Raw genomic sequence first — 23,777 nt, 5'->3', positions numbered from 1 at the left:
TTTTTTGTATTGGGAGCCCTAGAAAGGAAATACATAACGAACTATTTGACAATGGTATTTTCCTTGAGCCCACAGAGCCCCATGCCACACCCAGGACCCTGCTCTTCAGCTGACGAGTTAGGGATAGGCACTGTGCACACCTGCAGAGCACTGTACAGCGCACATCTCTACACGCCTGCCCACAGACAAGGCCTCAGTCACAGCCCTTGTTCCAGATACCAAGCTGCTGTGAGAACCACCTGCTACTAATCATGCACTAGAAGCTTGGAATAGTGTGTAAAACAAGCCTCAAGTGGAGGACAGGCTCTTGTGAGCCTCCTGACTCCCTCCATTGCCAGTCTGATCATTTATGTCAGAGAAAGGCAAGCACGATACTAAAGAACGAGCGAGACCTACTTACTTAAGGCTATTTACACGAGGTTTGCGATCTTTAAAGTTCTAGGCAATTTGAATTCTGAGGTTAAGAACAACTCCGCCCACTGGGTGACAGGGTACTCAGAAATATCTGAGAAATAATCACTGAAAGTTCACACCAGCTGATGCTGTAAACGACACAAAAAACATGAACACTTCCAGAGCGTGGTAGTTCCATGGAGCAAAAACTTGCTGGAATATTCTAGTTTAACACATTTCTCAGACAGTCGAATGTAATAGATTCTCGGGCTATACCAAAAGTAATAATTTTAGGTAAAAACCTAAAAATCAGGCAAACTCTGTTTTAGGGCAAGATTCACTTACAGAGACACTGACCCTCTTCTCTTTTGTCTCAGACCCCACTCTTTCTGCGTTCTGTTCACTAGACTGCATTCTTGAGGACCTCACCCCAGACTTCTCCATCCTACCATCCCACCCTCTCCACATTCAGAACCCTTCTGCAATGTTCCTTGTCTCTCATGTTAGGCTGGTACCCATTCTCAGAGCTTCTCTACCCTCGTGTGCTAATTTATACACGGAGTCATTGGTGTCGAGCCTCAGTCTTCCTTTGACATACCCGTTTTGGGCGAGGATGTGCAAACTGGGCCCATCGTGACTGCCAGACTCTGATTCCTCCTTAGTCCATCCGATAAACAGTGGAGTCTGGGTTTTGAAGACCTGTTTCTGTCTCTCTGGTCAGAACGAGCAGAGTCTGACATGCATCGCCCAAGTTAGCAGAACGGCGACTCCTCAGAAACTCTGAGTTCCTGCCTACCGACATCTGACAGCATGTGTCCCGCAGAGAATTTAGATATTTATATTTTTATGATCCTCCTGAGAAGTCATGGGTTACTGGGATCCAGTTTGCAAGATAATTGATTGGGACTCCCGCCCCCACCTCCCACCCCCTTCCATGGGCTCTTTTTACTATAGCGCCTATATGTTTCCAGTTTCAACATCGATGGTTTTTTGTTCAGGAAATGGAGGATTAATTTTAGCCACTTGCATAAAGTTGCAGAGCTTTTGCTCCTCTGGAACTTCACAAACATTGTATAAAATGCTTTGTCTCAGGACAGAGAAGAACCCATGTTATTTCACTCTCTCGCTTTCTATCCTGACTCCTGCAGGGACTGGTCTCACTTCCTACCCCTTACTCATTTGTGAAGAAAAAATGTCTTACCTTCTCCAAGAGTTGAGCTCCACATGCTCCCCTTCCTTTGAAGAAACAACCCTATGTGTTAACACTCCTGGTTCCCTTATGGGTTAATTGTGAGCACAAGAACCTCTGTGCCTCCCACACAGGTTCACTTACCAGCCAGCACCTCAAAACAACCCTCTGTGGCCAGGGCCTGCTGAAGGTCAGAAGGGACCCACAGAGAGACAGTGGCCCTGATGAGCGGCCGGGGTGGGGGCTTGTGGACATTGAGCTTGGCCCTTCCCAAGGTGACCTTTACCTGGTACGTGCCCGTGCAGCCCAGGGAGTAAGCAAGGGGTGGGCTGAGGCACCAGATGGCAGCCCCAGGCCTCAGGGCCATCAAGTGGGCCTGTGAATGCAGGGAGCAGTGGGTATGGGAGGGGTGAGTTCTGATGCTGTAGCAGCACCAGATGGAGAAAGGAGAGAGGGCTCACCATGGCAACGGCAGAGTCCGCAGGGGCTCGACGCTTCCTGGAGGTGCAGGAGAGCTTGCAACATGCTCATTCATGTGTCCACCCTGTGGTGGAGTCAGTGCTTAGATTCATGCGATGTTCAGGTGTGAGCACACAGTACCACTTGCACGGTGTGGGGGTGGTTCACATACACGCAGGACAGACATGTAAAAAGTCAAACGCACGGAGGCATGCCTGGAAACCCTGCCCGACAAGGCTGGCACTGGCTCAGGATGGGGACTGGTCCCCGGAGTGTGGCTGCCTCCTGTGGATTTCTAGCTTCTAGCTGTTTACCCTGCCACGGTATCACCGTGAGAGCTGGCCGCCAGCTACTCTGGCCCACAAGGATCCTCTCTTCTGTAGGTGTGAGATGGAAAGTGTTCCCAGGCACCCCAGTAGGAATCTCAAGCTGTGGTTGTGTTCCTCTTGGCCCTCAGGTTTACCCTTTCTCCAGGCAGATCTCCAGATGTTTATTAGCCTCTGGGGTCTCATCCGTGCTGAGTTAGGGACTCCCGAGTATGTGTACAGCTGCCTCGGTGACAAAGGTGGCACAGACTCAGCACCCATGGGAGCTGGGGTGCTCTACACTGCCAGGGGTTTAATGAGGATCCATGCATAGGGTGACTCAGAGCCTGTGTGCCGAGGAAGGGCAGGCCCCGGGGACAGAGCTATTCCCAAGCACATTCCTTCCCATCCAGTGGATATGCTGGGCTGGCCCCATAAGCCTCTGGAGACACCAGAGCTGGCTCCCCGCTCCCCCAGTAGTCTGCTAAGGAACCCCAGGTTGGAAGCTTAGTGTGAGGGGCTGGGGTGTGTTCTGATGCCCTGAGCACCTTGGTCTCCACGTCTGAGATGTGGGGACTCGTTTAAATCAGGGGCTAAGGAAGTTGGCAGTTCCTGCTCTCCCCAAGTTAGAAGCAGCCCCAAGAGACTTGGGGGGGCAATCCAGGGTTTGAATAGGGGGCACTCTGCTGCCCAGCAGAAACAGGGCAGCTTCTCCTCGGTGCCAATAGGATCTCTGCACCATGGAAAATCAGTTCCTTGCTGTCCCTCGCCAGCCAGGGCCTTCAGTGGCCTTGCAGCCCCAAAGAGAGCTGGTCTGTGTGAGTGGAGATGGAGACACCACAGGGGACCTTACTCTTTATCAAATAAAAATTTTGTGCGGATGGATGTTCTTGCCCGAATGCATGTCTATTGTCCGTGTACTGTATGTGTGCCTGGTGCCAGCGGAGACCACAGAGGCATTGGATCTCCTGGGGCTGGAGTTAGAGTGGTTGGGAGCTGCCATGTGGGTGCTGGAAGTTGAACCCAAGTCCCCTGGAAGAACAGCCAGCACTCTGAACTGCTGAGCCTTACCTCTAGCCTCAGTAGTGAGTCTTTATATAGAGCCTGATACAGCAGTGACCTTGAAATCACAGAGAGGTGTCCATGGACTTTGGGACTGGGAGCTGAGCCCACACTGGCTTCCCTAGCTCTGGCCGTGAGGCCATTCTTCAGTCCGTTGGCTGGAGGTGCAGGTGTGCAGGTGTGAGGTGCAGGTGTGCAGTTGTGAGTTGCAGGTGTGCAGGTGTGAGGTGCAGGTATGCAGGTGTGAGGTGTGAGGTGCAGGTGTGCAGGTGTGAGGTGCAGGTGTGCAGATGTGAGGTGCAGGTGTGAGGTGCAGGTGTGAGGTACAGGTATGCAGGTGTGGGGCCAGCGTGAGGGGTCGAGTGCTGAGGCTGGGATGAGACTTCAGCGCTCTGCTTCCTTGTAGACGGTGCCCCGATCAGTGAGCTGTCGTGGTCCTCGTCCCTTGCGGTGGTAGCCGTGTCCTTCTCTGGGATCTTCACCGTCATCATCCTCATGCTGGCCTGCCTGTGCTGTAAGAAGGGCGGCATTGGGTTCAAGGTGAGGACCTCACACTGGATCCGGAGGGCCCGTTGTGTCCACCCACCACCCGGCTCCCTCCCCCCACCTCCCATCTTGGGGCTACCATAATGGCTGGTTTTTCTACAGCCTCCTGTGGGACCAACTGAACCCCTAGTCTGGTCTCTCACAGCCCCTCTTCTGGGGGCTCCTGGGACCCTATCCCATGCCCCTCATTTTGGGACCTTCTCTGTAGACATGTCCTCACACTGTCCCATTCCAGCACCAGGTCAGGCCTGTCTGTGTCCAGAGAAGTCGACATGACTGTAAGGAGCATTTAGGGGATCTCGGGAGCATTCTGACTCTCACCAAAGGGGCTGCCCCGGCAGAGATCTTTATATCTGTGCTCACTGAGGGACACAGTGAAGCCCCACAGACACGCTGCCCCAGCAGCGATATCATTCGGGAGCCCCCTAGCTTGGGCGTCTTTTGCTCAGAGGACATCCATCAGGTTCCAGAGATGAGGACCATCCAATTTCTGAGTGTCCCCTGAAGGCCCTGTGGCCTTTACTCCAATCTCCCTAGGAGGCTAGACCCCACAGCTGAGGGCTACACTCGAGTGATGGGGGCTTTGCATCCTTCCAGCTCATGGCCACTGCTGTCACACTGTGGCTCTAAACAGGAATGTAGGGCAGAAAGCACAGAGCGCCCCTCCCCTCCCAGAGGAGGCGCCACTGGGGGTTCTGGGGGCTACAGTCTTGTCTTTCAGCACATTGAGGCCTGGCCAGAGCTCTGGACATTCCTGCACCCGCGTGGGACTGCAGGCTGGGCAGAAGGTCAGGCTGGGAGGAGGGCTTGTGGTCAAGCACAGAGCTAGCCTGTATCTTGGGAGCACCACCTACTGGGCAACCGGCATCAAATGCTATTACCCTTTTGCAGAGTCCCAGTACCTGATAGCACAGGCCCCAGCCAAACATGGCCATTGAGTTCTTTAACAGCCATGTGGTGGCCCCCAGAGGCTGCAGATCTGCACCCCTCTGGTGCCCCCACCCCAGGGGACAATCAAAGGAGAGATTCGATCCTGGAGGACCCTGAGGACAGAGCCTCAGGTTGTAGACGTGGGGGTGGGAACCTAGGGCGCTGCTTAGGCAGCCATTGTGTAGCAAGCCCCTCCTCAGGCACTGAGAACAAGGCCCCACACAAGGACTGGCAGCAGTCCCTCCCACCCTCACCCTTCTCACCTCCTTGGGAACATGGTGCCCAGAACATTCCAGCACCAGCGTGCTTTGGTTGGAGGGTCACTGCCTCCCGCTCCCACAGCGAGCTCCCTGCTGCGGCTGTTCTGGGCAGGGGCTGGATGCTAACTCTGTGCTACCTGATCGCCCGCTGCGCTGGGGGAACCCAGCCGGCTCTCTGGCAAGGGAAGGTAATGGCTGAAGCCAGAACTAATTAATACTACAAAGGGGGAAGTGGGCATCGCAGGCCCCAGTATGTGGGGCTAGAGGAAATTCTAACGTGGTCTTGCAGGCTCTAGGGAGGGAGAGTTGCCACAGGTGTCAGCGGCTCTGCGCTCAGGACGAGACCTGGGCTAGCCACGAGGAACACAGGGCCACCCCCTTTACAGAAAGACAAATGACCTAGAAAAAGGAGAGGTCCCCAGGGTATGTTTAGCCGTCTGTCCGCAGGAACGTGGCCCAGAGCGGGCAGCCAGGCTCTGGTCTGTGCCCAGTCCTCAATTCTCAGAGCCTAGGTCTTCACCTGGGTAGGAGACGTGGGGTGGGACCGAGTGGCCGGGAGATTTGCCCCATGCTGAGGACAAGCTGGCCCTTGCTTCTGCTCGGTTCCTGTTTTGGTTTATATGTGCTTGTTTGTGGTTCTGGGCAAGTGTTCTTCCACTAACTCTGTCCTTGTTTACTGCTGGGGCCCTCCCCAGACTAACTCTGCTTGGAATGTGATCTAGATGCAGTGGGGTGGGGGTGGGGTGGTCTCTCCTAGGCTGATACTCTTCAGAGCAGCCCCAGTGTGGTCTCCAGGGATGCCCAGCAGGGGTGTCCCGGGCACTGGAGGGAGAGCAGGGCTGAGGCAGGCGGTAGAGGTGGGGACAGCCAACAAGTCCCTGGGTTCAGTTAGAGATGAGGGACCTGGTCGCTTTCCCCAAGATGTGCAATGAGCCCCTGCCTGTAAATCTGCTCCAAGCCATGGGTTGGGCGGGGGGCAGGGAGGAGACCACTGACAGGATCCATGAGGGGCCCCTCTGCCTCTGTCCCATTGAACTCTGTAGCCCTTCTCCAACTCAGACTCAGCCTGGGTTTCCAGGCCCACCTGGGCCTGAGGCCTTTGGCCTCTGCTGAGATGGTGGCCCTGAGGAGTCAGGGCCGGTGAACAGGTGGAGAGAGGCCATCGGGCAGGCCCGTGCTCTAGGCCTGTGTCAGTCAGGTTGAGTTTGGGGGGAAAGGGGCCTTTCATAGCCTGTCCCTCTGTGTCCTGCTCACCCACCTATGCTGGCCCAACCCGCAGGAGTTTGAGAATGCTGAAGGGGATGAGTATGTGGCCGACTTCTCGGAGCAGGGCTCCCCGGCTGCAGCTGCGCAGACCGGCCCCGATGTGTATGTCCTGCCCCTCACTGAGGTCTCCTTGCCCATGGCTAAACAGCCTGGTCGCTCGGGTGAGTGGGGGATGGGGATGCTTGGGGCATGGGCAGTGGGGGAGGTGCATGGACCCCCTTCTGGACCTGGGGCCAACTGTCATGCCATGCAGTAAGGGCATGACCCAGTGTTCTGGTTCTTTCTGGTTCTTGGATTATCTATCTTCTCTGCTCTTTCCAGACTCCTGCCCCCTTGTACCTAACCCTGTAGGAATGTGGCCTCATTGTCCCTACCAAATAGGCTTCCCGCACAACACGGGGAACAGAGCACAACACGGGGAACAGAGAAGCATCGACCCTCACTCCATACCCCACCCCAACCTCCCCACCCCAGGGCAAGTGCAGGCAGGGCCTCTCCCCTGGCTTCCTTGCCCTGCCTTCCCCTCCCAGAGCCTCTCCCCCTAAGGTAGTCCCCTCCCTCCTCTCTAGAGGTGACAGGTAAATGCTGCTCTGGTCACCATGGTGCCTGGGACTGTGGCTGCCTTCACAGCAGTCAGCTTGCAGGCCTTTATGGCCTGGAAGTTTCAGCTCAGGGCTGTCCCTTGTCCATCTGACGGCGCCAAGAACACTGCAGGAGTGTCAAGCCCCAGTGCCTCGTGGTGAAAAGCAGGCCGCTCCACCTGCCTCGACTTTGGGCCAGTCCTCCCAGGCTCTCAACACAATGCTTCCCATCGAGGGCCTAGCCTGCATCAAAGGCTGGGGCTCTCAGTACCTGTTTGAGCCAATAGAGACTTCGATAGGCCCTCCAGCCACCAGACTGACAGAACCCTGAATGCATGGTTCTGTGGCCCATCGAGTCTCATGGGGGAGAGCTCGAAAGTCAGGCAGGATCCAGACATGGACACGCTTATCCACTGGCTCAAAGGCCTGCACCTAGCACCTACTAGGAAGCAGGCCGGTGTGGGAATCCATGGGCAAGGACGGGGGGCAGGAACCCAGGGGAGCACAAAGGTCCAGCTCTGTTGTTTTGGGGGGACATCTTTTTTCAAGGAGGGAGAACTTTGGCGTGAGATGGGTTAGCCCACCTAACCCTCCTCCCCTACCTCTAGCTCCTAACATACAAGCATTCTCCTGCCCCTCGTGCTTGCCTCAAATTCTACTGTCAGGACCCTGAACCCACTCTGGGACAACTGAGGTCCTAGGGACTCCAGGGTTTCCACCAGACAGATTGGGTTCAGGGCACAAGTAAGGGCCTGGTGACTCTTCCATGAATTGGGCACCAAGCCGACATTCCCTTAGTCTCTTAGTCCCTGAGGGCTACTGCCTTCCCTTAGGCCCTCCCAACAACTCTAACCCCAGCCTTCTGGGCTACCAGCGTGGGAGCAGAATTCAGAGAATTTGAGGGGGCACGAGTGGGTGCAATGAGTCCTGGCCCTTTCCTCTGCCCACACTGACCCTTCTTCTCCTCTGACTTCACTCCGCCCGTCCCACAGGGAGAATGGACGCAGTGTGTCCCGTACAGGGCTGTGCCAAGCAGCCCCCAACAAAGGCGGCTTTGCTGTGGTGGGTGTTTGAATGCCAGCCTGTGGCAGGGGTAGGGGGTTGGTTGCTCTGCTGTCTTCCCAGGCCTCAGCACCAGCTTCTTGCCTCATCCAAACTGCCTTCCAGGTCCTGCTGTCTGGGCTTGGCTTCTCCCTATGGTTCTGGGCACCCTTTCTCAGGCTTGCCTGAATGGAGATTGAGATCTATGGCTCTGCTGACAGCAGCCACCCCAGAGCCTAAGAGACGCTGGCTCTTGATGACAGCCCTCAAGCCTGGCCTCCACTTTATTGGAACCTCCCTGGCTGGGGGAGGCTGCCTGGGCCCTGAAGAGCCTCAGAGGGAAGATGGAGAGGGAGCGGTGGCTAAACAGTTCCTGGACTTCTGTTTCACTCTAGTGCAACTTCTCAAGTCCACGGACCTGGGCCGGCACAGCCTCCTGTACTTAAAGGAGATTGGCCACGGCTGGTTTGGGAAGGTAAGCACGCCTCAGGGTGGAGGGAATGGCAAGGTGCTGCTTGCTACTCCTGGGGATCCCCTGGGGAGGGGCTCTTTCTAACGCCCGCCCCTAGACTGGACCATGCACCCAATTCCCTTTCCTCGTTGTGGACCCCAGAGAGTGAGAAAAGTGGGAGCCTTGCAGGTGGACTGGGCTGAGTGTTCTAGCCAGAGTGCTTGGTGGGAAGTTGTACGACCATCTGAGGCCCTGGGAGCTAAATAGTTTTTCCTACGGAGACGGAGAGGGCTCTGGTGATGCCTGTCACATCTGGCAGGTATTCTTGGGGGAGGTACACTCGGGTGTCAGTGGCACGCAGGTGGTGGTGAAGGAGCTGAAGGTCAGCGCGAGCGTGCAGGAGCAGATGCAGTTCCTGGAGGAGGCACAGCCCTACAGGTGGGTAGTATGGTGGGGTGGGGCGGGGAACCAGCACAGTGGGAGAAACTGAGGGCTATGGGGGGGCTGTGTTGGGGCCTGGTGCACCCTCTCCTGCCCTCCAGCTTAAATGCCGGTGGACTTTTCCAGGGCCTTGCAGCACAGCAACCTGCTTCAGTGCCTGGCCCAGTGTGCTGAGGTGACCCCCTACTTGTTAGTCATGGAGTTCTGTCCACTGGTAAGTAGTCTCTGGGGGAGGTAGCTCTGTCTCTCCAGGTCCTGCTCATCATCGGAACAATGTCCTGTAGCTCATTGTTCCAAAGGGGAGTGGGAGGCCCTTCTGAGCTGGCTCCTCTCCCGCTCTGCCTCTTTGGATCTTTTGTTATTTCTAAAGTAGAGGCCTGGTAGTCTCTGTTCTCCCTCAGAGGAGGTCTGCTTAGAGAGAGGGAGCCAGCAGCAGCAGGGGCAGCACTGTGGGGTCTTGCGCAGTTCAGCGTGAGGTGTCCCAGGACAGCCACAGGGCCCACACAGCTCCTGGGGCAGAGTATGAATTCCGGGTCTTCATGTTGCCCTGTGGCCCCTTTAAATGCACAGCTCTGATGGCTACTTATATGGAGGTCATTGGGTCAGAACTGAGACATAGGCTTTGCTGAAACGGCTGTGAACACTAGCACTGCCCGCTGATCCTCAGGTCACTAGACCCAGGCTCTCTTGGGGTGGGTGGCAAGCTTGTGATGCGCTGGTCACTGCAGCTAGCAGGTGACTGTGTGTTCTCTCATCCGTCAGGGGGACCTCAAAGGTTATCTGCGGAGCTGCCGGGTGACAGAGTCCATGGCACCCGACCCCCTTACCTTGCAGCGCATGGCATGCGAGGTGGCATGTGGCATCTTGCATCTACATCGTCACAACTATGTACACAGGTGAGGGCTAGTCAGACTAGCCAGGCCATGGCCACAAAGTCCCGGTCCCCCGGTGCCTTGACTCTCACCACCACATGCCTCTGTACAGGAAAGTCATGGTGATCCCACTTTGTGGGCCTTGCGCACTGGGTTCATCTAATAGCCACTCTGCAAGGAAGTTTATAGTTCTTAAAACTGGGAAAACTAGCTGGGCATGGTGGCTCACACCATTAATTGCAGCATTTGGGAGGCAGAGGTAGGAGAATCTCTTCAAGTTCAAGTCCAGCTAGGTCTACCTAGTGAGTTCCAGAATATAGCCAGGGCTATGTAAAGAGATCATCTCAAAAATAAATAAATTGTGAAGACTTGCATTTGAAACTCACCTTGCAGACAATTAAATGAAGAAACACACCCTGTCTACTAGAGCAGTCAGCCATCCTTTGGTCCTATATCAGCCCCAGCCTCTTTCTCTCAGGCCACAAAGGGAGTGGCTGGGCTGGCCCTGCAGAGGGAGCAGTGGCTCTCTCCTGCCTCTGGTGGCCAGGATGCCCAGCCTCGCATGAGCCGGGGGCACGTGCTGGAAGAAGTGGCGACGGACAAGCAGCCTGCCAGCCCCAACGCTGCACAGGCCGTCCTCCCCAACAATATCCTGGTGCTGAGTGGGTGCACAGTGACTCCAGCATCAGTGATTTTGTTGAAGAGGGCAGCTGCCAGCCTCCTGCCCCGCCTGCTGCCTAGCCCAGCTGCCCCACACATAGGCATGGACCCAGGCCACCCCACCCTGCAGCTGTCCCCTGGCACAGTCCTCCTGGGGTACAGGCAGGCTAGGATGGCTCATCTTCATCCAGAGAGCCCTCTAACAGCAGATGAGGGTGCGTCCTATAGCAAGCACTCTATTATCCTTTACCCCAAACACCTGGGCAGCCTCCAGCCAACTGAGTTACATAGAGGCTGGCATCCCAGGCTTGCCACGGAGCTGGAGGAAGTCCTGGGGTGGTTTTTATCCTTCACACAAGGGGCCTTTGTGGTCCATCCTGTTCTAGACCTCGGCTCCAGCTCGTATAGCAGGGTGGGCAAGCCTGCATTCTAGAACATGGGCTCTGACTGGTGGCAGGACCCTCTGAGACACTCCAGGCCTCAGTTTCTCCATCAGTTCTTTCCTCCTGGGGATTGGGATGGCAGTGTAGTGGTGTGGTGGGGCTGGAAGGGCGAGGGTCCTGAGAGGACACTGGATGGCACACTTTGCTCTCTGGCTTGGGGTCCCGCTTGGGAGGATCAGGAGGAGGGTAGAGTGGGCTAGGGGGCTCTGGTGCAGTCAGACAGCAGCTTGCTGGGGGTCCTTGAGCATCTTTTGCCTGATTTTAACATGCATTGAAGTGCAAGGTGCTGTCCACACAGGTCTTCCAAAATAGACAGTGCAGGGTGTGGAGCCAGAGCTTGGGCACAAGCGGGTGGCCCCTCAGACATCCCTTCCTGTCTGTCTGCCTGGCTATGTCCGGGAGCCCAACCACCCAACTGTGGCACACCCAGGCTGGCACACTGCTGACATTGCCTACCACTCCGCAGTGACCTGGCCCTGAGGAACTGCCTGCTAACAGCTGACCTGACAGTGAAGGTTGGCGACTACGGCCTGTCGCATTGCAAATACAGGGTGAGTAAGGGCAGGCAGAGCCTGTGCGCAGGGGCGGCTGTGACTGGAGCTCACTCCCATCCTGTCCCCGCATGCTACAGGAAGACTACCTCGTGACCGCTGACCAGTTGTGGGTGCCGCTGCGCTGGATCGCGCCGGAGCTGGTGGATGAGGTGCACGGCAACCTCCTGGTGGTGGACCAGACAAAGAGCAGCAATGTGTGGTGAGCACCGGCAGGGGTGCTGGGAGGGCCTTGGGATGCCGCCTCCCCCCACCCCACCCCAGATGCCATGGCATCAGCGACTCTAGTGGGGACGCTGCCTTTCAGCTCTGTCCCCTGCTCCAACATTTCGACTTCCTTCTCTGACTGGGTGCAGTCAGACAGCAGCTTGCTGAGGGTCCTTGAGCATCTTTTGCCCAATTTTCACATGCGTTGAAGTGCAAGGTGCTGTCCACACAGGTCTTCCAAAATAGACAGTGCAGGGTGTGGAGCCAGAGCTTGAGTACCCAGGGAAAGTGTGCTCATGGCCGCCACCCTGTGGCCCTAAGAGGCAATTCACAGGCTACTTAGTTAATGGTGGGTTCCTGAGGTTCCTGTACTGGTGGCGGGGACTGCCTTGACAGTCAAGTGTGTGAGGCCTTTAGGACCAACTGACACCCACCAATACTGGGGCCATATTTTGGTTAAAATAAGGTTTGAGCTGCTGTTGAAGGCCATGTGTCCTTATGGGATATAGGGCTCTGGCTTGCATTTGAGCCGCTAGAGAGGGGCGGCTGGTCTGACGTAGTGAGCTCCAGTCCCGGAGAGGCTGGCATGATGACAGGTGTTCAGGGGTCCTGTGCAGTCATGCTCAGCCACGTGTCCCTGTGGTTGCCCCTGCAGGTCCCTGGGCGTGACTATCTGGGAGCTTTTCGAGTTGGGTGCGCAGCCGTATCCCCAACACTCGGACCGGCAGGTGCTGGCTTACGCCGTCCGGGAGCAGCAGCTTAGGTTGCCCAAGCCCCAGCTGCAGCTGGCTCTATCCGATCGATGGTGAGGACCCCACCCCACTCCCCTGGACAGGCAGGCCAGAGGGGCACAGGTGGATGAACCCTACAGCCTGGGGCTGCTCCGTCCACCTCTACAGGGTTTCTGGATCTCTGCCCCATGAACAGGCATGGGGGAATCCCAGGGAAATACCCCACCCCAGAGCCCTTCCCAGGCCGCCTTGGGAGATTGCCTTGACTGCCCCCAGTGCCCTCAGGGTACTCTGAGCATGGGGGAACAGACTCTCCTTGGAGGGCAGGTTATACTCCTGGGCAGCATGCCTCTGGATGTGGCCAGGGCCACCCATGAGGGCCTCCCGGCAGGTACGAGGTGATGCAGTTCTGCTGGCTGCAGCCAGAGCAGAGGCCCACAGCCGAAGAGGTTCACCTGCTGCTGTCCTACTTGTGTGCTAAGGGCACCACAGAGTTGGAGGAGGAATTTGAGCGGCGCTGGCGCTCCCTGCGGCCGGGGGGCAGCATGGGCCTGGGCTCGGGTTCCGCAGCCCCAGCAGCTGCTGCGGCTGAGCTCACTGCTGCCTCGTCTTTCCCGCTGCTGGAGCGGTTCACCAGCGACGGTTTCCACGTGGACAGCGATGACGTGCTGACTGTCACCGAGACGAGCCACGGCCTCAACTTTGAATACAAGTGGGAGGCTGGCTGTGGCGCTGAGCCATACCCACCCCCAGGGGCAGCATCCAGCCCAGGCTCGGCAGCGCGCCTGCAGGAGTTGTGTGCACCCGACAGCTCACCGCCGGGTGTGGTGCCGGTCCTCAGTGCCCACAGCCCCTCAGTGGGTAGCGAGTACTTCATCCGCCTGGAGGGGGCAGTGCCTGCTGCTGGCCACGATCCGGATTGTGCCGGCTGCGCTCCCAGCCCCCAGGCTGTGACTGACCAGGACAATAACTCCGAGGAGAGCACGGTTGAGTCCCTTGCTATGGAGCCGCTGCTGGGTCACGCACCGCCCACTGGGGGCCTGTGGGGTCCCTGTGACCACCATTCACGCAGGAGGCCAGAGCCTCCCTGCCCCTCTCGCTCTCCCTCTCCTGGGACCCCGATGTTGCCAGCCGAAGACATAGACTGGGGTGTGGCTACTTTCTGCCCACCCTTCTTTGATGACCCCCTGAGTGCATCTCCTTCGGGGAGTCCTGGAGCCCAGCCCTTGCCCAGTGATGAGGAGCTGGAGGAGGTGAAGGCGGGGAGGGCCGCTCAGTGTGGACACTGGAGCTCTAACATGTCAGCCAACAACAACAGTGGCTGCGGAGACCCAGAATCCTGGGATCCTGGCTATGTCAGCAGCTTCACAGACAGCTACAGAGATGACTGCTCCAGCCTAGAGCAGACCCCTCGGGCCTCCCCTGAGCTGGGCCAGCCCCTGTCCCAGGAGGATCCCAGAGATTTTCTTCCTGGGCTAGTAGCAGCCTCCCCTGGTCCGGAGCCAAGCCGTCGCTTCAACCTGCTCCCTCTGTGTCCTGCCAAAGGCCTGGCACCTGCGGCCTGCCTCGCCACATCCCCCTGGACAGAGGCAGCTGTGGGTGGGGCTGAGAACCCCATTGTGGAACCCAAACTTGCCCAGGAGGCTGAAGGCTCTACTGACCCCCAGCTGTCCCTTCCTTCTGTCCCCTCCCCATCCCATGAAGGAGCCTCGCTTCCCTCAGAGGAGGCAAGTGCTCCTGACATCCTGCCTGCCTCTCCCACACCCGCTGCTGGCAGCTGGGTGACCGTCCCTGAGCCGGCCCCCACCCTGGAGAGCAGCAGCAGTTCTCTGGGGCAAGAGGCACCCAGCAGCGAGGATGAAGACACAACAGAGGCGACATCAGGAGTCTTCACCGACCTGTCCAGTGACGGCCCCCACACGGAGAAGTCAGGCATAGTACCAGCCTTGCGCTGTCTGCAGAAGCAGGTGGGGACCCCTGACTCCCTGGACTCTCTGGACATCCCGTCCTCAGCCAGTGATGGTGGCTGTGAGGTCTTAAGCCCATCAGCTGCTGGTCCCCCTGGTGGGCAGCCCCGTGCCGTGGACAGTGGCTATGATACAGAGAACTATGAGTCTCCTGAGTTTGTGCTCAAGGAGGCCCATGAGTCAAGTGAGCCTGAGGCCTTTGGGGAGCCGGCCTCAGAGGGTGAGAGCTCAGGGCCCGATACTCTGCTGTCTGTCTCCCTTGGTGGCCTCAGCAAGAAGAACCCCTACCGAGACTCTGCCTACTTTTCAGACCTGGATGCCGAGACCGAACCCACCCTTGGCCCTGAGAAGCTCAGTGGGATCCAGGACTCCCTAAAGGAGCAAGACCTGAGGAGCCCACCTAGCCCAGGGCATCAGTCTATGCAGGCTCTTCCCAGGCCTGAGGTGTCCAGCGAGGTGCTGCCCCCTCCACAGCAGTCAGAGGAGCCCTTGCCAGGAGGCCCCAGGCCAGATCCTCCCGGGGCTCAAGGCCCAGTTGAAGTGCAGCCTGTGCCCGGCCCAAGTCATTCCAAATGTTTCCTGCTGAGCTCAGTTCCACTGACCTCAGAAGGCAATGGCACAGAGCCCCAGGGTCCCCCAGGACAGCTGCCAGGGCCAGCCCAGCAGGGACGGATGGGGAATCCTAGCACACCCAGATCCCCGCTTTGCCTGGCCCTGCCTGGCCACCCTGGGGCTTCGGAGGGCCGGCCAGAGGACGATGAGGACACCGAGGACAGTGAGGAGTCTGACGAGGAGCTCCGGTGCTACAGCGTCCAGGAGCCCAGTGAGGACAGTGAGGAGGAGCCACCAGCGGTGCCTGTGGTAGTGGCTGAGAGCCAGAGTGCCCGAAATCTACGCAGCCTGCTGAAGATGCCCAGCCTGCTGTCAGAGGCCTTCTGCGATGACCTGGAGCGCAAGAAGAAGGCTGTGTCCTTCTTCGATGATGTCACGGTCTACCTCTTTGACCAGGTGGGCTGGCTGCTGCTTTGGGTATGCATGGGGCTGGGAGAGGTTGGGCAGCCCGAGTCACACTATGCTCTGTCCCTCCAGGAAAGCCCCACCCGAGAGACAGGGGAGCCCTTCCCCAGCACGAAGGAATCACTCCCCACGTTCCTGGAGGGTAGCCCCGGCTCACCCAGTGCCACCGGCCTGCCACTGCGGGGTGGCCAGTCGCCCGACAGCTCTGCTCCCGAACCAGGTGAGCCAGGTTTTAGGGGTCAGAGCCTGACATCACCGTCACGGGAGGTCTGGATTCAAAATGAGGTATCATCTTAAGTGGGAGTTGGGGGGGAGGGGGGAATTGGTCACATAACAAGAGCGACTCTGTGGTCTGACTTGCAGGTAGTAGGTTCGAATGGGATGGTGGTTTCCCACTGGTGCCAGGCAAGGCTGCTTTGGTGACTGAGCTAGATCCTGCTGACCCTGTCTTGGCAGCGCCTCCCACGCCAGCTGCGCCCTTCTCACGCTTCACCGTGTCACCCACACCTGCCTCCCGCTTTTCCATCACCCACGTATCCGACTCAGATGCCCAGTCGGTGGGAGGTATGAGTGTGATGGGGGCTAAGGTGGGGCAGAGGGACACCGTGAAAAGGGATCCATGAGAGGTGTCAGCAGGGGACATTTGGTGGCCTCTGGTCTGCTGGACATTGCCCTGTTAACGGTGTCTGCCCCCTGGCCTCTGGGCAGACCCTGTGTTCTGGCACACCTGGCCTACTGCCTCCTGGGCCCTGCCTACTCCATGCACAGCAGGATGCTGGGCACCTGTTCTGTTCTTCTCAGTCTGACCGTAGACTCCTGTGACTTACTAGAACATTCCCAGCATGGCGGTCTCTACTCCTGTCACCATCTGTGGCTTATCTCTGATCTGAGGTTCTTGCTAGGAGTCTCTGTTGGGACTCTGCCCAGGTGATGGTACCATATGGTTCTTCCTGTCAAGTCATGTGCCCCCTCCAACTGCCTACACCAGGGTAGGCTCCTCTCTACCAGGTTCCCCTCCCATAGCCCACTCACAGTTTTGACCGGTCCTTTCTTCCTGCTCCTCCCCTCTGGATACCCCTTCTGCAGTTGCCCTGGCTGTGGTAGCCTTCAGGGAAGAACTCGTCACCCTTGTCCCTGCATGACTCTGACCATGCCTTCTTTGTTTGGGCCTCAGTTTCCATGTGTGCACAGACAGGAAGAATATTTGCTAAGCATTGTTGGCTCTGGATCTGGGTTACAATGGGGGCGGATAAGTGGGTCGTCCCTCGTCAGGACTGTCACTGGGCCGGGCAGTTGTAGGGGTGGGTGAGTTTTGGTGTGTGAGAACCTTTGTCTGGTATGTCCCATATGCTCACAAAGCACCCCCTTTACCAGACCCAGCAGCAGGCGCTGGGGGCCGATTCACAGAGGCTTGAGACCCAAGCAGTTCCACCCTTCGGAGGCTGGTATCACTGGAGCCCCTGCCATCCTGCCCAGGCAGCAACAAGGATGGCGACTGGGAATGAACGGGGGCCACCGGCACCCTACAGCATCCTGGAGAAGCAGGTGGACGAGAGGCCTGTATCTAGCCCTGGACATGTTGGGCTGTGTACTTTCTCTCTGCTGCCCTGATGGCAGAATGTGGCCTGGGTGGACACTGGGGTTTGCTGCTAGCCCCTGGAGATAGCTGTAGCCTGAGGGCCTATGGGTGTCTGTAAGCATATATATACACACACTCAAGAAGGGCCCCCTGACTCTTAGGTGACTCTCCACTCCTGGGAAGACCCCCACCCTTCAGCCACTCTTCCTCTATGGCTGTTGGTGGTGAACTGGCCTCAGGCCAGGACTGGGCAGTCCAAGGGCCTGTATGCCCTTGTTGGCTAGGTCCTGCCATGTGTTCAAAGGACACTTGGCCAGGTTCCAAGATGGCTCTAAGCCTGCAGGTCTCTTTTGAGTCCCCCCACCTTTCTTACCTGGGTTCATGTTTGATTGGAACAAGGTTGGCTCTCTGGGCTCCAAGCTCTTATCTCAGAGTCTGTGGCTAGTTCTTCTTCTCCGCCTCTGTGGAGGCCCTTCCTCATGGGGTCTGTCTGGATTGTTCTGGCCTAGGTCCTGCCCATAGCGGAGGCTTCCAGGCTGCAGCCAGACTGCCCCAGAGATGCCCTCTGCAGGGTAGTGTGGGAAGCTGTCTGTCGCAGGGCAGTGCTTGCCCCACATCCTGGTGGCTAGAGGGTAGGGGGTACCCTACAGCCGCTGGGGGCTCCTGCCTGCAGGCAGGGCTGGGAGAAAACAGGGCTAGGGTGGGCAGTACAGGGAATATTTTTGTAACTTGCTGGAGTGAATGAAAATGGGGCGATTCTAAGTTATTGTTGCCAAAGACATGTAAAGTATATTGTTGCTTTGGGGGTGGGGGCAATGTTTTCTGTTTTGTTTTTGTTTTTAGTTTGAGGCTTAGGACGGACGCTGGTGCAATGATTTTCTTGTTCCTTGTTTTTTAAGAGAAACCAAGCTAAGAAAAAACAGCCTGTGTGCTCAGTGTTTTCTTTTGGGATCTGTAGCTAACACCCTGGGGATGGTAGATGGGGAACTCTGCAGTCAGCTCTGCCTTTTTGCCCCCACATACCAGGTGAGGTACCTCCAACCCTCTCCTGTCCCTCAAGATGGCTCTCTTAGGTCAGATGAAAAGGGACTTCCAGAGAAGCCACCTGCTTAGCTTCTAGCCTGTCCTGAGCCCAGCGACTGTGGAGTGGGAGGCAGGAGACTGGCAATGGGACTCCTGTGCTCCCTACTCTACCCGGTCCTTGGGCTGGCCTGTGTGCCTAGGTAATGGGTGGGTGCCTCCAGAGGATTTCTTGGAGGAACTGATGGACGAAATCTGCCTGGGTCTTCCCTGCATCCTACAACTTCAGCAGAACTCCTCACACTGCTGCATCTGAACACAGACCTGACTGGGTTTTATAGAGACCCTTCCTTTTAGCTGAAGCAGGGAGGCAGCCAGAGAGCTGGGCTGGGGCTGGTTGTCTTCTACGCACAATAGCACAGCGGTGCTCATGATAAATCACTCTTACAAGGGCACAATCACGTCCCTACTCTGTTCCTGGTCATACCACTAGGCTAACAGATCACACACCACACACAGGTGAGCACATGTTTATTGACCAGACATGTGTGAGATAAAAAAGTTTAAAAATCAGCATGGGAATAGGCTCCCTTCCCTACAAGCCGGCAGAATGTCCTCTTCTGTGTCCAGAGGCTCTCAAGGTTCCACAGTTAGATCAGAGATCCCTGTCGCCCGAGTGCTGGCCCCTCTGTTGGGGCATCAACCTTTTGAAGCGGCCACCTCACCAGGAACACCTGGGATCCAGCCCAGGCTGGGTCGATGTGAGGCGATGCTAGGGAGTAGGGCAAGGCGGTCTTCTCCGGACAGGAGCATGCCGTGGTCACCCTCAGCTAGCGGGTGGGGACAGAGTGGCGATGCAGAGGTTCCCGTCAGCTGAGCAGAGGGGCTGATCTGTCATTAGTCACTGTTGGTTTCAGATGGACGTTGGCGAAGGGATTCCTGGGGAAAGAAGAGCAGTTTCAGTTTGGGCTGCTGCTCCAGTTAAGCTGTGCCATCAGGCTGCTCCTGGGACCCCACTATGAAAGCCCAATGGCCCACTCTTGAAACCGGGGCTGGAGCTGGGCGTTAGCCCCTAGCACAGCTATCCACTGTCACCTTACATGCTCCAGGCAGGGCAGCAGCGTGGGCACGATGGTGACGACTAGCTGTTCCCTTCCCAACCTGGGGTGGGTGACCCCATTCTTAAGGAAAGTTCTCTGTGGTTTGGTAGGCTCCCACCCCTACGCTGAGTCCACTCCTGTGCAGAGCACACGGCCCAGTAGGTCACACAAACCAGCCCAGGCATGCAGGGCGCCGCAGGAGGCACGCTGTAGACACGCAGACATGACAGACATGAGGTGCATGTGCCCTGACTGCACAGGCTGGGGACTGACACCAGGGCCTTGGCCAGATGGCCGTGTCCTATGCTGAGGGACTAGCCATCTCCCTGAGAGGTGGCTGATCCACCCAAGTGCCCTTTGGGCCACAGCTGATACATAAACACGACTCAAGACAAGACGTGGAAATGGAACGGATGGGCACAGATGGGCTGCCCCAGCCCAGTCCTCCCGGCAGCCTGTTCTGCTGTCCCTGTCAGGCTTGGGGGGACCCACTCAAGTGGGAACAGAACAGGGCAGCAGGTGGGAAGGGCCAGGCAGCTCCACAGTGACAGCACAGATGGTGTGTGGACATGGGGGCTCGCAAGGCACTTCTAGGGAAGCGTGCTTGGCTCTACAGCCATTACCTGCAATGGGGTCACCTCTGGCCCTGGTGGGTTCTCAGAAGCCCGGGAGCTGGTGGTAGGCTCAGGGTGGGCTAGCAGGCTCTCCATTCAGGCTCCCCAGGAAGACCTACATAGGTAGAGTCTCACCCTACATTTTCCTGAAGATGACATTTTCTAAAAATCTGAAACACCTGGACTGAAAGGTTTTAAAGGCGAAGCACAGGGAGAGGCACAGGTCCCTGCAGACTGTCTCCTCCCAGGCGGTGTCTGTGGCTCCACTGCTCCTCACCTCCTCTGAAAGCCAGAGACTAAGGGCCACCATCTGCTAGGCCTGCGGCTTGAGCTCCGCCCCAGGCCAATGCCTTGAGATCACTAGCTGCAGCCTCTGGCATGGCCAGGCCGCCCTTGGCCCACTCCAGACTCTACAGAAGGGCTCCCAAAGCTGGTCAGGACCACAGCTCTGGTGAGACTTGGAATGAGGACAGGTAGTCCTGTTGAGGGGATGAGATAGAGCAGAGCAACTAGCAGGTTGCCCCAGGTAACGGGGCAGGACGGCTGAGCTATCTGCAGAATATGCTTCACTCCTACCATGCTTGGCTCGCACCGTCACTCACCGAATCTATCACCAGCTAGGACCAGAATAAAAGTTCAGACCCAGAGTGCCCTATCCAAGAGGCTCTGAAACATTTTCTTCTCTCCTCCTCACAAAGCCATGGGATCATTTGGAGCACAAAGAACCACCCAAGATACCAAACCACTGCAAAGTTTGGCTCTGTACATGTTCCCATTAGCAGAGCCTGGGGACATGTTTCCTTCCAAAGACACCCAGTCAGACTAGTGAAATTAACCTGAAGGGGCCATGGCCAGCACGCGGTGTGTCGAGCACAGCCTATCTCCAGGAATGGGAGGACTCAACAACTGAAGCTGCACCAACTGGGGAAAGGAGGATCAGCCATCCAGGAATGACCAGTGGCATTCATGCTGGATGGATTTGGCGGCACGGTGGTACACAGGCTGGGTAGTGGAGCTGGCATCAGTTCTCTCCCTGGACTTCTACAGCCATCTATGAACAATGCTGGGACCAGAAACCTAGAGAGGCTGGATGGACTCCCTGCAGTGGTCCAGCCTGTTCTCCACATCTCACGGCTCACTATTTCCCTCATCAGCATTGGAATGATAGGATAGATGCTACCAAGAAGGAGTCCCCACGGAGGACCTGTGTACAACTGTGGGTTTCCATTTCTTCTACCTATCCAGGGCTGGGGTAGCCCCAGAACCAAGCCAAAGGTGGCGGCACCTCTCAGCAACCACAGGTAGCTTTGGGGCACTCCATTCACCCCACTAGGTGAGCTGGAAGGCAGGCAGTCTGTGGCCAGGAACTGCGGGAGCTTACAGCAGCACTGCGGCGAGCTAGCAAACCCATTCTGCCTTATGTCCACCACACCCACATCTCAGATCCAGCACACACAAGTGACCTGGTCCCCCGAAGATGCTACACCAGCCTCCCTGAGCCTTTTCTTGCTCCTAACTGGCTTAGTGGGACCCAGTGGGCAGTGAGGTAGGGGGTGGGTCTGCCAGGCTGGGCAGGAGAAGTAGGCCTCCCAGAGAACATCTTGGATGTGGAGACAGAGGCAGGAGAAGATGACCAGCTCAGAGTCAGCCAAGGACATTTCATTCTCTCTGAAAACCTTAGCAGAACTTTACTCCAGAATTCACGTTACAGATACCCAGGAAGGCAGCAGAGAGAATTCTGGCTGACCATGGGCCGGAATACATCATTGTGACTATTAGGGAGATAATGACCACTCTTGCTAAGGGACACAGGTCCTGGCTTTTCATGCCACCCGCTCCGTGGTGTGAGAAAGGAATAAAAGCCCCTTGCAATGTGGTGGACAATGTCCTGCAGTGCCCTCCTCCCTGCTCCAAGTGGTCTACCTTGGCCCACTTCTCCAGCACCAGTGGAAAAAGCAGCCTGGCCAGTATCTTGTAGCAATTTGGGGAGGTGGAGGGAACCAGAAGAGCAAGATCTGATGGCAGAGGCCCACCTGACCCAGGCTCGGTCCAGCTGTGGTACTCAACAGCTGGACTCATGACCAACCCCCATGGTATCCCAGGTACGTGCTGCATGACTAGGGGAGGCTGTTCCCCCAGGTCACCCTTTGATTGCGGCGAACCACCCTGTAGGGTAGGAGAGAACAGATCTAGGCCAGCCCCATATTCCGCAGCGAAGACAGGATGGGGCAAGGTTAGAACCACAAGCCTCCAGGTGGAAGGAAGGTAGGTGAACCGTGAACCACAAGCCCGAGGAGGGAACCGGTGGAAGGAAGGCCCAGCGCCCAGAGCAAGGCATCTCAGCAGACTCCCAAGCCCTGCCCAGGCCCAGACCCCCTCCTGTGGAGGCTGTCCTGACTCAGGCCAGAGAGGGTCTAGGCATAGCCATTACAGATGCAGACAGATGGGCGAAAGACCAGGGCAACTTACTAACTCTAGTCAGGGGCAGCTCAAAATCTGGCCACTTCGACATCCGCGCTGTAAGGAAACACAAGGCTTATTGGTAAAGCTAGAGCAGCCGACGGGTGCCTAGGGACACCGGGAAGCAGAAGGCCAGACAGGACGGACACCTGCTGGGAAGAGACCTACAGTCCTTGAACACACCTCTGCTGGGCAAGGAAGCGGGACGAAAGGGCTCACTCTTGCTGGCATCTGTACCAAGCCCTTCTAGGCCCTGCTTTCTCAGCCAGGGTGGCAGGCCACCGGGGTGTCACCATTAGAGCCAGCCGGGCTTGCACTGTCTGCAAGCCTAGACGGGTCTTGGCAATGACCTGGAATGATCTGCAGGTGAGCTAAGACACTGAAGATGGGCCACAGGTTGGGGTGCCCTGAGGCGTGGCTTGGCCCACACAGCCCGACACATGCCAGAGAGCTGGAAGGAGGCGCCAAACCAACTCAGTGCAATAAATAAAGCCTTTATTCCAACAGATAACCGCAGTACAGGGCACAGTTCAGATTTTTAAAAAAAAAGGAAAGGAAAAAAGGAAAAATATTTTTTAGCACTTTACATCTTCTTACAAGTTTGCTGTTTTGTGTCTACATTCATCCATTGCACATGGAATCCCCTGGATTTGAAATCTTTTAGCAAAATTAGAACAACACAGAGAGTTCTTTACACAGGTCCAGGTTCTGGCTGTGTTTTCCTTAAATATAAAACAGGGTCTGTCTGTGTCTGAGCTGCTGCTGCTGTCAGACTGGACCAGCCACGCCCTAGTCCTCAGCAGGCTTGCTGGGTTTTGCTAACCACATCAGAGGCGCATCCGCAGCTTCCCAAGGGCTTCTGCCAGCTGAAGGGCTGAGCCCACTGGGCCTTGGGCTCCGCTGCCCAGAATTCAGTGTGTGAAGAGACAAAACCAGTAGCCACTGAGTCCAGTGTGCCTGTTTCTAAAGTTACCAAGACACACAAAAGATGAGAGTGCTTAGGAGGAGCTGGGCCAGAGCCTGCTTCTCCCCCCACCCTGACAGGCTGGCTGGGCCCTCTGCAGCCCAGGTGCAACAGGTAGCCACGACTCTCTCAAAGGCTGGTTATAGAATGATTCCCCAAAAGTGTGTGTGTGTGGATGGATGGGTGGGCTTGGTCTTGAGGTCTTTGGAATGTTCGCATGTGGCCGGGCAGCACCTGCTCTTGCCGCCAGCTCCCACCAGGGCACTGCATGAGGTAACGCCACCCTGTGTCGGGACGCCGCACTCTGCTCTACATACACCTGCCCAGCAGTATCTGCTGAGGAAGAAGCCTAGTGCCTGGCTTGTGGGGTGGGCAGGGCCTGGCTGGGGCTGCAGCCTCCATCACAGGAGTGGCCAGCTTCCTCAGGAGGCTCCCCCGTGCCTATGCCCCTTTTCTTGGTGCAGCCCTTGGAAGGGGCCTGAGGCAGGTCAAGGTCCCTGGGCTTGATCCCCCCAGGACCCTACGTCCTGTCCTGTTCTAGAAGACACCAGCACTCTGGGGGTCAGATGCAGAATAACAGTACGTACACCGGAGTCCATGCATATCTGTTTTTGTTTTTAGGAAAAAAATAGTCCTTTTTCCTGTTTTTCTTTTTCTTTTTTTTTTTC

The 23,777-nt window shown here is 56.9% G+C and overlaps 2 protein-coding genes across 13 annotated transcripts in view; one reads left to right on the top strand and one right to left on the bottom strand.

The window, feature by feature from the left end:
• Positions 1 to 17,873, top strand: part of Aatk (apoptosis associated tyrosine kinase) — a 40,498-nt gene extending 22,625 nt beyond the window's left edge. For 4 of the 7 annotated variants that reach the window (XM_031354739.1, XM_031354744.1, XM_031354743.1 and 1 more), the window contains 12 exons: positions 3,815 to 3,948; positions 6,424 to 6,571; positions 8,428 to 8,507; positions 8,803 to 8,921; positions 9,051 to 9,138; positions 9,687 to 9,820; positions 11,366 to 11,450; positions 11,531 to 11,652; positions 12,313 to 12,462; positions 12,780 to 15,363; positions 15,445 to 15,592; positions 15,736 to 17,873. In XM_031354739.1, coding sequence (XP_031210599.1) covers positions 3,815 to 3,948; positions 6,424 to 6,571; positions 8,428 to 8,507; positions 8,803 to 8,921; positions 9,051 to 9,138; positions 9,687 to 9,820; positions 11,366 to 11,450; positions 11,531 to 11,652; positions 12,313 to 12,462; positions 12,780 to 15,363; positions 15,445 to 15,592; positions 15,736 to 15,995 — 4,052 coding nt within the window. In that variant the 3' untranslated portion in view covers positions 15,996 to 17,873. The remainder of the gene's footprint in view (positions 1 to 3,814; positions 3,949 to 6,423; positions 6,572 to 8,427; positions 8,508 to 8,802; positions 8,922 to 9,050; positions 9,139 to 9,686; positions 9,821 to 11,365; positions 11,451 to 11,530; positions 11,653 to 12,312; positions 12,463 to 12,779; positions 15,364 to 15,444; positions 15,593 to 15,735) is intronic. The other 3 variants (XM_031354740.1, XM_031354741.1, XM_031354742.1) reach the window with 1 other exon arrangement.
• A 612-nt stretch (positions 17,874 to 18,485) lies between these two features.
• The window catches only part of Baiap2 (BAR/IMD domain containing adaptor protein 2), a 66,104-nt gene continuing 60,812 nt past the window's right edge, over positions 18,486 to 23,777 (bottom strand). For 2 of the 6 annotated variants that reach the window (XM_031354751.1, XM_031354747.1), the window contains exon 14: positions 18,486 to 18,910. In XM_031354751.1, coding sequence (XP_031210611.1) covers positions 18,841 to 18,910 — 70 coding nt within the window. In that variant the 3' untranslated portion in view covers positions 18,486 to 18,840. Of the gene's footprint in view, positions 18,911 to 22,154; positions 22,203 to 22,623 lie in introns of those variants that run through there. The other 4 variants (XM_031354752.1, XM_031354748.1, XM_031354749.1 and 1 more) reach the window with 3 other exon arrangements.

The sequence above is a fragment of the Mastomys coucha genome, unplaced genomic scaffold (genome assembly GCF_008632895.1).
Source record: "Mastomys coucha isolate ucsf_1 unplaced genomic scaffold, UCSF_Mcou_1 pScaffold5, whole genome shotgun sequence".
NCBI classification, from domain to species: domain Eukaryota; kingdom Metazoa; phylum Chordata; class Mammalia; order Rodentia; family Muridae; genus Mastomys; species Mastomys coucha.
The sequence above is the reverse complement of the archived record's forward strand: the minus strand, read 5'-3'. Positions and strand labels throughout refer to the sequence as shown.